Genomic DNA, 13686 nt, shown 5'->3' with positions numbered 1-13686 from the left:
AATTATCCATGACCGGTCTAAATAGAGGGGCCATAACGGCAAAGTATCTTTTAAAATGTAGTGACGAGAGGAAGGCTAATGCGTAAAAGTTATACCGTCTGTGAAGTCGGAGGGATAGAGTGGTAGTCGCCGACGAAGATCCTCATAGATACCTCGGCCAACTTTAAAGAAATCTGCACACTGTGGAGAAACAAACGTTTTATTGATTGGTTGCACTATCCTGTACTATTATGTGGTCTGTAGGTCTACTGCAAAGCACATGATCCTTTGGGGATGATAAAGTCTCTATATACAGTAATACAAGACACTAAACCAGAGTGGCCTGAAACCACAACATCCACCACAGTTGTGTTTGTTAAGGCACACAGAAAGAAAAGCCCTCTGGAATAAGTATTTGACCTGGATTATTGAGGATGCGTTGGTTGGTTATTCAACATCATTTTTACTAAGGTACTTCAAGCGCAACTTTTCTTTAACTGGGCAGGCATTTCTGTGTTGCATCTCTACACACTAAGCCCAGAAATTTCCCCTTGATTTAAGAAGGCTACATAATGAAGTACTTTGTCGTTACAAGAGCCTAGATGCAGTCTGCTGCCAGGGAAATACAACAGTTTGGCATACAGCTGAATGTGCAGTCCAGCTGCTTACCATTCCTGAGGACTTGATGATAGAGGGGGGAAAGGGATAAAATAAATTGGCTGAAGTATTACTACATAGTGGAGCGACTCTTTATATGTCTGGATAAAGGAAAACCTGAGGGTGGTCCATCGCCACATGGGGGAAATCTCATAAGGGGACCACACCACTAACAGGGAAAATACTTTTATCATGCCGCTTTAAAGGAATAGTTACTCAAAGTAAAAGTAAAGTAATGCTCTTTATTTTATTTGCGTTTTAGCTTATTTTTCGACTTACAGCATTTCATCCAAACCAAATTTAAGATTGTTAGCTGGTTATTTACATCCAGAATCTTTTGAATGAAACAACCACACTCTATGTTGAAAATAAGCTTGAAAAACAGTGAACTATCCCTTTAACTAGCAGGTACAGTGACTTCGGAAAGTATTCAGCCCCCTTGACTTTTTCCACATTTTGTTACGTTACAGCCCTATTCTAAAATGGATTAAAAATACAAAAAATACTCAGCAATCTACACACAATACCCCGAAATGTTTGCAAATGTATTAAAAATAAAAAACAGAAATACCTTCTTTACATAAGTATTCAGACCCTTTGCTATGAGACTGGAAGTTGAGCTCAGGTGCATCCTGTTTCCATTCATTATCCTTGAGATGTTTCTACAACTTGATTAGAGTCCACCTGTGGTAAATTCAATTGATTGAACATCATTTGTAAAGGCACACACCTGTCTCTATAAGGTCCCACAGTTGACAGTGCATGTCAGAGCAAAAACAAAGCCATGAGGTCGAAGGAATTGTCTGTAAAGTGCCGAGACAGGATTGTGTCGAGGCACAGATCTGGGGAAGGGTACCAAAACATTTCTGCAACATTGAAGGTCCCCAAGAACACAGTGGCCTCCATCATTGTTAAATAGAAGAACTTTGGAACCACCAAGACTCTTCCTAGAGCTAGCCGCCCGGCCAAACTGAGCAGTCGGGGGAGAAGGGCCTTGGTCATTGAGGGGACCAAGAATGCGATAGTCACTCTGACAGAGCTCTAGCATTCCTCTGTGGAGATGGGAGAACCTTCCAGAAGGACAACCATCTCTGCAGCACTTCACCAATCAGACCTTTATGGTAGAGTGGCCAGACACTCCTCAGTAAAAGGCACATGATAGCCCGCTTGGAGTTAACAAAAAGACGTCTAAAGACTCTCAGACCATAAGAAACAAGATTCTCTGGTCTGATGAAACTAAGATTAAACTCTTTGGCCTGAATGCCAAGCGTCACGTTTGGAGCAAACCTGGCACCATCCCTACAGTGAAGCATGACGGTGGCAGCATCATGCTGTGGGGATGTTTTTCAGCTGCAGGGACTGGGAGACTAGTCAGGATCGAGACAAAGATGAACCAAATGAAGTACAGAGAGATCCTTGATGAAAACCTGCTCCAGAGGGCTCAGGACCTCAGACTGGGGCAAAGGTTCACCTTGCAACAGGGCAACGACCCTAAGCACACAGCCAAGACAACACAGAAGTGGCTTCGGGACAAGTTTCTGAATGTCCTTGGGTGGCCAAACCAGAGCCTGGACTTGAACCCGATTGAAAATAGCTGAAAATAGCTATACAGCAACACTCCCCATCCAACCTGACAGAGCCTGAGAGGATCTGCAGAGAAGAATGGGAGAAACTCCCCAAATACAGGTGTGCCAAGCTTGTGCCATCATAACCAAGAAGACTCAAGGCTGTAATTGCTGCCAAAGGTGCTTCAACAAAGTACTGAGTAAAGAGTCTGAATACTAGGGGAATGTGATATTTCCGTTGTTGTTTTTTTTGCTTTGTCATTATGGGGTATTGTGTGTAGATTGATGAGGGGAGAAAACAATTTAATACATTTTAGAATAAGGCTGTAACCTAACAAAATGTGGAAAAAGTCAAGTGATCTGAATACTTTCCGAAGGCACTGTGTTTCCAACTTAACAGTGAAGCTGCTACATGTTGGCCATGTCAGTCCCAGTCAGATTGATGAGGTAGCCCCTGCCTACTTTTAGTGTTTTTTTGCTGCGTGGGTCCGTTTCTGCATGGATCATCTGCTTCTCTGTAGCTGGTTTCTTATTGACTATGGAGAGATGATGCCGCTGGTGCACCAGCTCTTGTTTGAACTCCTCCTGGGTCTTGGCGTCCAGCAGTTTCTGTCTGAAGGAGATGTCTGAGAACATGGTGGCGAATGTGCGGCCCAGCTCGATAGCTGTCTTGGTGCTTTTCTGGGGGAGCAAGAGAATACTTCGAGAATATTTGAGGAACATAATGGGACTATTAAGATATTAATCAGTTGCCAGTAGATTTCTCAACTCACAAAACACATAAATATGGGCATTACTGTAATATTGCCACAGACATATTGGTATTAGCGTAATGTCATGTTCTGCTTGTTAAATCGTAGATAGGTCAAATGGAGAATTACCGTTCTAGGTGGGGAGAGAATGAGGATGACATATCGAGCCTCACAACAGTTTGCTCCCCAGTTCTGTGGTCTCTCCAGACGGGCGATGCAGACGTGGCGTCTCTGGAGGCTCTTCACATTGCATCTGGACAGACGGACACAGACAGACAAATTCAGTCAAACCTCTTGTCCCTACTCAGAGGTTTGACTGTTTTTGGAAACATTACTTACGTAATGTAATAACAAGTAATGACCGATAATACAGTATGTCAGCTGTTACTCACAGGACACAGAGCCAGGACTGCTGGTAGCGGACTCCAGTGGCAGAAGCAGTCACACCCTGAATGGTCTCGGACAACAATTGCACTGGGGAGAGCAAACAGAGGGTACTAATATCAACGAGTGTATCTTTGTCTATTACATTGAAAACAAAGATAAATCATAATAAATGTTTTCACTGAAATATTAGGCCTACCTTGATATAATACTCCATCTCATTTATCACCAATACCTTGTGTGCTTCAAGGGATACTGTAAGATTGTGGGGATTCTACTTACCCAGAGTCAGATGAACTCATAGATATCATTTTTATGTCTGTACGTGGAGTTTAAAGATAATTGAAGTTAGCTTATTGTTAGCTTAGCACAATTGCTGGAAGTCTCCGGGCACAGTAGCCAGCTCCTCTCAAAAGCAGGGAAATTGACTATTGACTATTCCAAAGGTGGGTGGTCGGTCATTTATAGTCTGACAAAGCTATACGTAGTAATCTATAATTTTTACATACGGACATTTTACTGATAATCATAAGAAACGAGATTCTATCAACTTGCTCATTTTAGACCTACATTGGCTTATTCCAGCAATTGCCATTTGCAAACTGTACTTTGCATTTTATTCCCTGATGCACACCATTGTCCTCATCTCCTCCTGTGTCTGTGAACACAGTGTTCATGACCTCGTCCATGTCACAGCTCCCGTGGCCGTCTTCCGTTACATGGGTCAGCATGCGCCTTAGCACCTCGTCTAGAGTGGTTGCCTTATCATCCAATAGGATACTGGCCTGGGCCAGGAAGCCATCTAGGTCCCGGTGGCCACGCACTTCCTCCTGGAAGTTCATCGGCTTCACATACTGGTGGAGACAAGGCCAGGGAAGATGTCGGTATGAGTAGACTTGTAAAGGGTTCCAACACCATACAGATACACTATTCGTAACTCAAACTTTCTCATGCAAACATCCCATTGAAGTTAGTACTCGGTCTGGGTGAAAGTTTGATTTAAAAAATGTCATAATTCCACTGGGATTCACTTCTCAAGTTCCTTTAGCTAATATTAGAACTGTACAGAGAGTGTTGTAAAAGAGTAGCTTACTTTTCTTGATGTGTTCAGGAGCCCAACCCCAGGGTCATCCCCAGGGTCATCTGGAACTACAGATGAAAGGTTTAAGTCGGCATCGTTTTCAACAGACCACATAGGCACATAGCTCTCAAGAGATCTGTTTCTCCATATTTATAAATAGTCAGTTCTGACAGCAGGTGGAATAGTAGAAGGACACACAATGACAGACTGTTTATTTCCTTGACTTCTGAGGAAGTCTTGGCACTGACTAGTACCTCATTACTGTAACAAAATGTCAAAATATGGAAGCTAGACAGAGAATAGTGGTTTTTGGCAGCCCTTGGTAAATACTATTTCATTGATTAGTATGATGCACACACCCGTGCCCGCGCGCACACACACACACACACACACACACACACACACACACACTGACCTGAAATCCCTGTTTGGATCGGAGTGTCATAATGGTCCTTAGCTGTATTGTCATGGTTCCCCACTTTGCCCTCAACACATTCCTCCCGCTCCACGTCTCGCAACTCTGCAGACGCAACAACACAACAAAGGTCAGAGGTCAGGGATTAGGATGCCCTCTCCATTGTCATAAATTACCATGCAGGTCCTTCTATCTCTGAATAGTCTAGTTTACTTCTCTGGAGTACCTTGCTTGATGTTATGGTACACTCATATATGAATGATGGAAAAGTACAGTTATACTTTCAGAACCTTGCCCTCCAAAGACAAACCTGCAGAAAACGCATAGTGTTAGCCTAATGGATGTAGCTACTACAATATCGATTGATTCAGTCAGGACAAAAACCCGGTTTTGGTCTCAAGGTTAAGGTATTAGACAAGGTCAACAGTATTTAGAGTATGAAGCTATTGGTCTGCCCTCTGGCTGTAATACCATCTGTTATAGAACACACAGTACAGAACATTGAGGCCCTATAAAAGAATCCCCCTAAAACCAGACATGGCACAATATAACAATAGACGTCCCCTCGTAAATTCTTTCATCGTATTGAAGAGAAATATGTGTTGTAGATTCATGCATGTTTTATGAGAGAGAAAGAGGGCACGAAGACTGTATCCATAAAAAACAATGCAGCTTGATCTGGTAATTAGCTTGGCTGAGCTATAACTTTGCACACATGTGATATATGAGTATTCCTCCATGGCATCGGCTCATTTGTCATCTACCTAGTTGTTTACTAGTTCGTTACTTCGTTACTATCACTAAAGGCCTGACGGTGCTCATTGGTGCTTGAAATGAAGCATTAGCATAAATAACCACTGCAATCAGTGCATATTAGCCTTGCCCAGAGTGATCTACAGTATGTGTCTTACCACAGGTTGGTACCTAAACAAAATGGATACATTTTGTCAAACAATTAAGTATCACATCACATCATGTGATATAATGCCATGTCACATCCTATCTATCATCCTATCATGTGATATAATGCCATGTCACATCCTATCCATCATCCTATCATGTGATATAATGCCATGTCACATCCTATCCATCATCCTATCATGTGATAGAGATCACAGCAGACGAGAGCACCGCTGAGCAAAGGGATCAAAGTCAACAATGAAACTCTGTTCTATACTCACCCATCTCCTGGAAAACATATCCATTCTTTGACCTGCCAGATGATGGAGCCTCTGTGGGGAAAAGAGAGAGAAATATGGTAACTAAAAAAGAGGAAACTGGAAAGTCTGAGCTTTGCAATGTCAAAGAGTGTTTTCAGATATTTTCACTTGAATCGATAAAACAATCAGTCAAGCCAGCTATAATGTGTACCAAGAGACTGAACAAATCAATGTCGTAAATGTCTAATTACTCATGACATATTTGTACTCTGTCTGTACAACATAGATAGCATAGGCCTTCATTTGATCACCCTGTTGAAGGAGAACTTTCCTGCAGTGCCGGAAATATAAAATGTGTAGTGTAGTTGAGGTTTAAAAAGGCTTCTGAAGTTTGTGATTTCCACTTAGAAATTTCAGACTTGATTTTCCCTTAAGGAAAATGTATCAACCCCTACAAAAATGTCCTCTAATTATAATCCACCTAATAATTCACATTTCCTTTTGCTGCAGGATTACTTTCCTGTTGTAGCAAACTGGCTTAAAAGAAGATCCTTCACCTGTATTGGCTATGCTTGGTGAGATGCATCAGCAAGCATCATGATGTCCCTTCTCTTTATACTGTATGTAAAAGACTTTGTTATTTCCACATGGGATATCCTGTACCCTACATGTGACTAGGACATAGTGGAACCTGGCACCATACAGTGCAAAGTGAAAGGTTAAGGGTGTAGTAGAGAATGTCCCCAGGTCTCAGTGAAAATGGATCTGACACAGAGTGGATCTGACACAGAGTGAACCCAATGTTCCTGGCATTAGCATGCCTTCAGAAACAGCTCACAGAATGCAGGTGACAACAATAAATGACGTCCGTTAGCTTTCAAATCCACCGGCAGGCTCGTAGCACTGAAACGCCTGACAGAAATACAGCAGCAAGTTGTGTATTAAGTCCTAGCATTGCATGGTTGAAGTCAATTCCATTTAATCTGGAAGGTTTTTATTTCCTATGAATTTATAGTTTTATGTATACGTCTGTAAGGAGTAATATTGTATTTTGTAGAATGCCAGAGCGCTATGAGAAGATATTTAGGACATTGGAAGAGGTGTCTTCTCATATGTCTCTTATTTGTATCATTGAAAGTGTCAAGACATTTGATACCCAAAAGAAACACATGAATTCAGTTAAGTTACCGTGAACCTGACCCCAACCCCAGATGGTGTTTGAAGGGCATGAGGAAATGTTTGTGTGTGTAGTCAGGTATCTCATAGAGACAGTCCTGTTCCTAGCAAGGTACTGGAAAGAGTAGCCTCACAGCCTTTCTACCATAGAAATAAAATGACTAGAAGAGAGAGAAAAATTCAGACCACAGCACATTGACTTGAATGGGAGTGTCCATTCAATGAATTCTATTTCTATGGCTCCAATATACTGTATCTCTATGGTGATTAGAGGGAAGATTCTCATGCCTCTCCCATTTCACAGGGTTTCACCTCATCAACTGACTGAGCACCTTACGTAACAGGGCCCTTATGTGACAGTCTGAGCAATGTGTGAGAAGAACCTATGGTATTTTATGCCAGCCTTTTTGTGTGTTATACAGACGACCACCTGGCAAGTTGAAGTCTTCTGTCAATAGTGTATATTTTAGGTCATGAACATCTATAGGTATAATTATTATTATTTGTATTTTTTATTTTATTTCACCTTTATTTAGCTAGGCAAGTCAGTTAAAAACAAATTCTTATTTACAATGACTGCTTTTCCAAAAGGCAAAAGGCCTCCCGGGGATGGGGGCTGGAATTAAAAACAAAAATACATTAAATAAATTAAATTAAATGCATTATGCATAATGAAGTGGTCATAATGCACTGAAATACTTCCTCATATGGATGTATGATCCCCTTACAGTCTGTTATTGTCGTCTCAGAAAGACACTGACTAAATAACAGCCATTTAGTCTGTTGAAGATGTTTCCTACGTAAACAGTTGTAACAGTAAGGTGTACACGTGCAGTAAAGGATGATCCCTGTGGGCTGGTAAAGTCTTACCAAGACATGTAAAAAAAAAATGTAGTACCAATTGAAGCCTACTGTACTCCTCCCTCCACTACAACACATCTCCTCCCCAGGGCTTCTTCATGTGCTTGTGCTTGTGGATGTCCTGTTTAGAAGGCTGTCTGACTTCCTGAGGACGCTGTCTCGTGGTGTTGACAGAGATATACTGTCCTGCTGCAGGCCGCATGGCAACTTGGCCATCGAAATCAATCCCCAAAATAGTTTCCTTCCACTATCCTGCTCCTGGTTGTATCCAGTTGCTAAAATGTGTATCTTCCTGTTTGCTTTGGAAGGTGACATTTTTTTATTTTGTTTTTATTCAATCTGCTTTTAATTGACCACATGATCTCTTTTACAGTCACATTGTGCTCTGAGGCAGATTCTTGGACTAGAAATAGAGTTTTAAATTTGACGGTTTGATATTCCCAGCATGTTTTTCATTAAAATGGCTGTCTTGTTTCCAGAAATCCATTGGGGTCTGAGCTAACATGTCTTCAGAACAACTGCTGGAGGGAAATTCGATTTATCTCCTTTTATATTTCTTTTCTAATGATGCTGTTAGATTTGTCTTGCCTTCTATGGTATGCTGACATGTCATTCCTATGTTCTCTTTGAGGTACACAGTATGGTAAACTGTATGGTAAACTGTATGGTAAACGGTAGGGTTAACGTTATGGTAAACTGTATGGTAAACTGTAGGGTTAATGGTATGGTAAACTGTATGGTAAACTGTATGGTAAACAATAGGGTAAACTGTATGGTAAACTGTATGGTCAACTGTATGGTCAACGGTATGGTTAACGGTATGGTTTCAACTCTCCGAATGACAGCTAATGAGGGAATATTTGTGGTTTGGGGAAAGTTATTACCTTCAATAAGGACAAGAAGCTAGGTTCATACCTGGGGCTTGGCTCGGAAAGCCTCACTATCGTTGTTTAGAGAAAAGGCTATCAGCTTGAGGCAACTGGCCTTAGGAGTTTAGAAACAGAATAGCCTTGTCCTACTTAAGTCTTTTCAAATAGTACATTCAGCTAGTTGCAAAAAGTGGGAAATGTTATGAATTCTTTATTCTGTTTGAGCGGTATCTTTTACTCCCTTTGGGATAAATATTATCAAGGTCATAACCCCTCTGGAAGAATGGGATACATTTTGCTAAATCAAATGATTATCTCCCCTTCTGAAATACAGTCTCCCCATATTGTATAATTTATGTGGATGAGAAATTAAATTAATGAATAAAAAATGCAGGACTACCGTAAACATGAAAAGCAACCGCCAGAAAAAAATAGTCCTACTGCCTCACATGTACAGGGTAATAACATTAACGGCAGGTTGTGTTGTGTTGTGTACTGTAGACCATGTCACTACGCCAGTATGAAAGCAAGACATACAGCTCTTTCTACCACAATACCTTACACCTGTGAGAGTACTTTTGCATGCCAGGTGAAGTGATTACCTCATCAAGGTGCACAATAGGTTTGTCTCCGTAAACATAACTGCCAGACCAATAGTGTATGATTGTGGGTTTCTGGCATCCGAATCTCAGATGCCACCTACTGTCATTGTGCTCTCCCGTTGTTTCAAAGCACTGAAGCCCTACCCTGCAGCCGTGCTGATATTACAGATATGCACACACATGCTGTAGAAAAACAAGGAAATCAGTCAAAGTATATCAAGTTCTAGCTTGGTGCCAATGCATGAAGAGTAAAATACAACTTCAAACAGTTGCTTCTCCTTGACACCAATTCTGTGTGGCAATGAGGGATAATCCTTTTGGAGGCAAAAAAATGTAACGAAGAGAAAACCGAGCTAATTATCTTCCGTTTTTAAGTGGATTAAGTAAAACTATCTCAAGCCTGAACATGCTGGTTCAAAGTAAGGCCACAGGGAAGAGTGTCTTATTCTCTCCATGAAGTGCCTTATTAAATAATTCCATATGGTCATGATATTTGTATTATTAAATAAGTCTCAACAAACCATCCCAGGTCTAATAATACATTCAATGAGTGGAAACCTTGAAATTTACCAGATTAGAACATGTGGCTTTTTTCTACTGGATAATCTTACTTAATCCCTTGCCTGAGAAAATTCAACCAGAGCAGATTAACCCATGAAGACCACAGAAGAGCCAATACAGGAAGTGGAAAGGGGTGGATGCCCCAACGATAACTACAGAGATTGTCTGAGCTACCTGTATCATACATATTTTTAGGAAAAGGCTGTGCTATTCATAACTGCCCTGTTGTGCTATTCATATATAGTGCCCTGCATACTGTAACTAATTGGTTGGTGGCATGCAGCCATCTACGTTGTTTGTACAGTGAAAAGTTTGTGTGGTGAAGGACTTGAGTTGGTAAGAAGTTTTAGTTCAAATGAAATAAAATCAAATCAAATTTTATTAGTCACATGCGCCGAATACAGAAGGTGTGGACATCGTGGTTGTATGTAGCCTATATGTAGGAATAAGTAGAAGGTTATCTTGGTGTTTTGGAGGACGACTGTTACACAGGCACATCTTCTGCCCTAAGAAAACCCATAATACTATTCACCTCAGGCAAACAGTCCTGCGTCTCAAACAAAGAGTCAGTCACCAAGCAAACAAACCGAGTCATATCAGAAATGGTCAAATACGCATCAGATGATATCCTTGTTATGTTCACCCATGGGCAACCAGATAAAATGTGTCAGCCCACTTCAGAATGATAGTTAACGGGTGCAGCTGTACTTCCCATGGCACGGCCAGGGTTCCATTTACAGTCATATTGTAAATATTGACCCACACCATTTGCTTTTGAAATTTCCAGCTGTCCAGGCCAATAAAGGCATCTCATTTAGCATGAATGGTTTCAATATCAAGATGCTGGTGGAAAAATATCAAACATGATTCATACAGTAACCAGTTGTAACAAGTTATAAGCACATGTAGACAATGCCACAGATTCATTTAAAAACAATACTCACACATTATACATGTAAAATTAGACAAAAATCAAGGCAAGTCTTGTTGAAGTGTAAAAGGACAGTCCTACTCTAAAATTAAACTTATTCACTAAACATACAAGACTTCCCTCCGGGTTGTCAGGTGTAAAGTCTGGAAGGCAAATGACACATGCTAGCGCATGTCTGGCACAAGGGTTCTCGGGTTGCACAGCAGGGAAACCCTCCAATCCTGGGCAAACTGACTTACCAGATGGCACAAAATGAAGGACCTTTATGGCTTCCATAATTTCCAAGTTTTCAGGTGAGAGACCCTCCCAGGTCAACCCATCATCCTCAGAAGTTCTAGTAGGATCACTTCAGCTATACTCCCTATGCCCACAGTCCTCACTGGAGTTCACACTCCGGAAGGGAGGATATCAGTACCTCCCCTAGCACATGGGGAAGAGGAGGGGTGGGGGGGTGGGGGGGGGCTGTCAACTGCTGGGTCCTTGTGTCTGTCTTTCATGTACAAATAGTAACATGCCCAATTTTTTGATATTTGGTAAACCTGGTTAATTTCAATGTCTGTATGGCCTTCACTCATGAAAGGTGCCTATTCAATCAAAATGGATTTCTGGGACAACGAATAATGAACGCTTGGAAGTTAAAGGGACGTTGCATTTTATTTTTGTGTCTTCCAAAGCACTAATTTATGCAATTTGTTTCCACTCGCATTGCTACATCCAAAAATAGCAGCCAAGCGATTCAAGAGATCGGTAATTAACGAGCTAACAATTTTGGAGGAAAATAAGATGAAATAAACTATCACTTTAAAGCTAGAATCTGCAGTTGTAACAACAAGGGAGTTTGATTAAGCTGAACCACTGTGCACCGGTCTTTGGCTCGTGATGTGAACGGACAAAAGCAAAAACCCTTCTTTAATCAAATCGTAATCTGCCTCGTTCTGTCATGTCGTCAACAAGGCAGCATAATGCATTGTTCAAAACACCTTTTCCATAAAACATACATTTTCATAAAAGTAGGGTAAAGGGGGAAGGTAGGGTAAAGTGTTTTTTATCAAAAGCAATCACTTTTGCATGTGAAAACACTGAATACTACTCATTACTCCACATGCTTAACCCATGTCACGTTTGTTTTGAACCGACTTCGCCATCAGCCAGAGCAGGGTAGCTATGATTTGTCAAAACGAATACGTATTGATCTTAGCATGTGTGGACTATAAGAAGATAGAATAAATCTCATGTCTATCTCCTATTACAATCAGATCACTTTGAACCTGGTAAGAGCATTGTGAGTCTGCCTGTAAATGAAAAGCGCTCTACAAATAAAATGGATTATTGGTATAAATGGATTAGGATCAAATACAAAAAAATATTAAATGTGACATGCAGCTTTGTACACCTGATACAGATGTTGTTGTTCAATATGTCCTAGAACATTATATTGTATAAACAAAGGAAAATATAAGCCAATACCCATTCCACTACTTTGTTGGAATGGGTTTATATAAAATCTCCATGCAGGGTATGGCCTGAATAGGCTTACTCATCAGGGAGTGGAAGGTTGTTGTTGTAACACTGTGTACGATTGAAGACATAGAAACCGTTTTGGGCCTTGAGACCATGTCTACTGGCTGGGGCCTAGAAAACTGACCTTGATAGGAAAAATAAATAAATGAAGCAATGAAATGTTTTACGCCATAGTCTGAATTTGTCTAAAGATGCATCAGAATATCTGCAGAGCCTCATGTTTTTACTGTAGGTGCTTTGGATGCATGTGTCTTACTGATTACCAAATAGCATAATAATGAATTACCCTATTCTGTTGGGCTGGTTGGATATAGTTCCTCCTCCTCCTGTGGTTTGTCCAAGATGAAAAATATATTTTGGAGTCAGATTTGCATATCCTTAATTCCTTTTTACTTTTTGAATTTGATACGGTAAAATATTCTCAGAAAATAGTTTCAGAGGGAAAAGATAAAAGGATGGGGGACTTCAAAATCATTTCCCAACCAAATAATGAGCTTTGTGATTTTATGCTCATATTTTTAAAAGAGGTCTGCTCTATTTGGATGACCCTGTGTTATTTTTCCATGGATACCTTCCATTGAATTCCTCCTATCGGGATGTAATTACAACTGTCGTACCTGCTTGTTATTTCTGCGAAGGTTACAAACCTTGTAAAACTTTTTAAATTGACATCAAAGGCAGTTCCACAACACACCGTAGGCTCTCAGTAAACTTTAATTTCAGATAGTACAAAGATAGCATGTGTGTTAATAGACAGATGCCAAACAAGTCTAGATAGTAAAGCCTCTCACTGAGATGCTATAGGCATCGTAATAAGGTAGGAAAGGTACTGTGTTACCCCTGTGCATGTGGTTTCATTGCTGGTTTCCGTTGCCAAGTGTGATGTAGCCTGAGGCTAAAGCCAGGGGTTGGAGCAGCAGCTTACAACGATAGCTCTGAACTATACAAGCTGTCTGAGCTTGAGAAGACAAGATACTGCAGGATATACATGAAGTTTACGGATTTATAGAAGAGCGAATAATGAAAACCCCTCAAAATATAGTTAAAGATAAAGATCTCTGAATCTCTTGAAATGTTTTACGTGTCATGGTTGCTGTAGGTTTCTCGCTTATGGGTGGCACAAATTGTGAGGGGAATGGGAATAGCATATACAAATTAAATACTGTAGTATT

At 40.7% G+C, this 13686-nt stretch overlaps 1 protein-coding gene across 2 annotated transcripts in view; it reads right to left on the bottom strand.

Annotated features, from left to right (window-relative positions):
- Positions 1 to 13686, bottom strand: part of LOC106604467 (solute carrier family 4 member 11-like) — a 33891-nt gene that overhangs the window by 11579 nt on the left and 8626 nt on the right. Inside the window, exons 1-9 of one of the 2 annotated variants that reach the window (XM_014199106.2) lie at positions 11233 to 11409; positions 6015 to 6065; positions 4834 to 4938; positions 4431 to 4486; positions 3972 to 4191; positions 3346 to 3427; positions 3083 to 3206; positions 2664 to 2882; positions 96 to 180 (exon numbers count right to left, since the gene is read on the bottom strand). In XM_014199106.2, coding sequence (XP_014054581.1) covers positions 96 to 180; positions 2664 to 2882; positions 3083 to 3206; positions 3346 to 3427; positions 3972 to 4191; positions 4431 to 4486; positions 4834 to 4938; positions 6015 to 6065; positions 11233 to 11269 — 979 coding nt within the window. In that variant the 5' untranslated portion in view covers positions 11270 to 11409. Of the gene's footprint in view, positions 1 to 95; positions 181 to 2663; positions 2883 to 3082; positions 3207 to 3345; positions 3428 to 3971; positions 4192 to 4430; positions 4487 to 4833; positions 4939 to 6014; positions 6066 to 11232; positions 11410 to 13686 lie in introns of those variants that run through there. The other variant, XM_014199105.2, reaches the window with a different exon arrangement.

The sequence above is a fragment of the Salmo salar genome, chromosome ssa05, assembly GCF_905237065.1.
Source record: "Salmo salar chromosome ssa05, Ssal_v3.1, whole genome shotgun sequence".
In the NCBI taxonomy this organism is placed as follows: domain Eukaryota; kingdom Metazoa; phylum Chordata; class Actinopteri; order Salmoniformes; family Salmonidae; genus Salmo; species Salmo salar.
The sequence above is the reverse complement of the archived record's forward strand: the minus strand, read 5'-3'. Positions and strand labels throughout refer to the sequence as shown.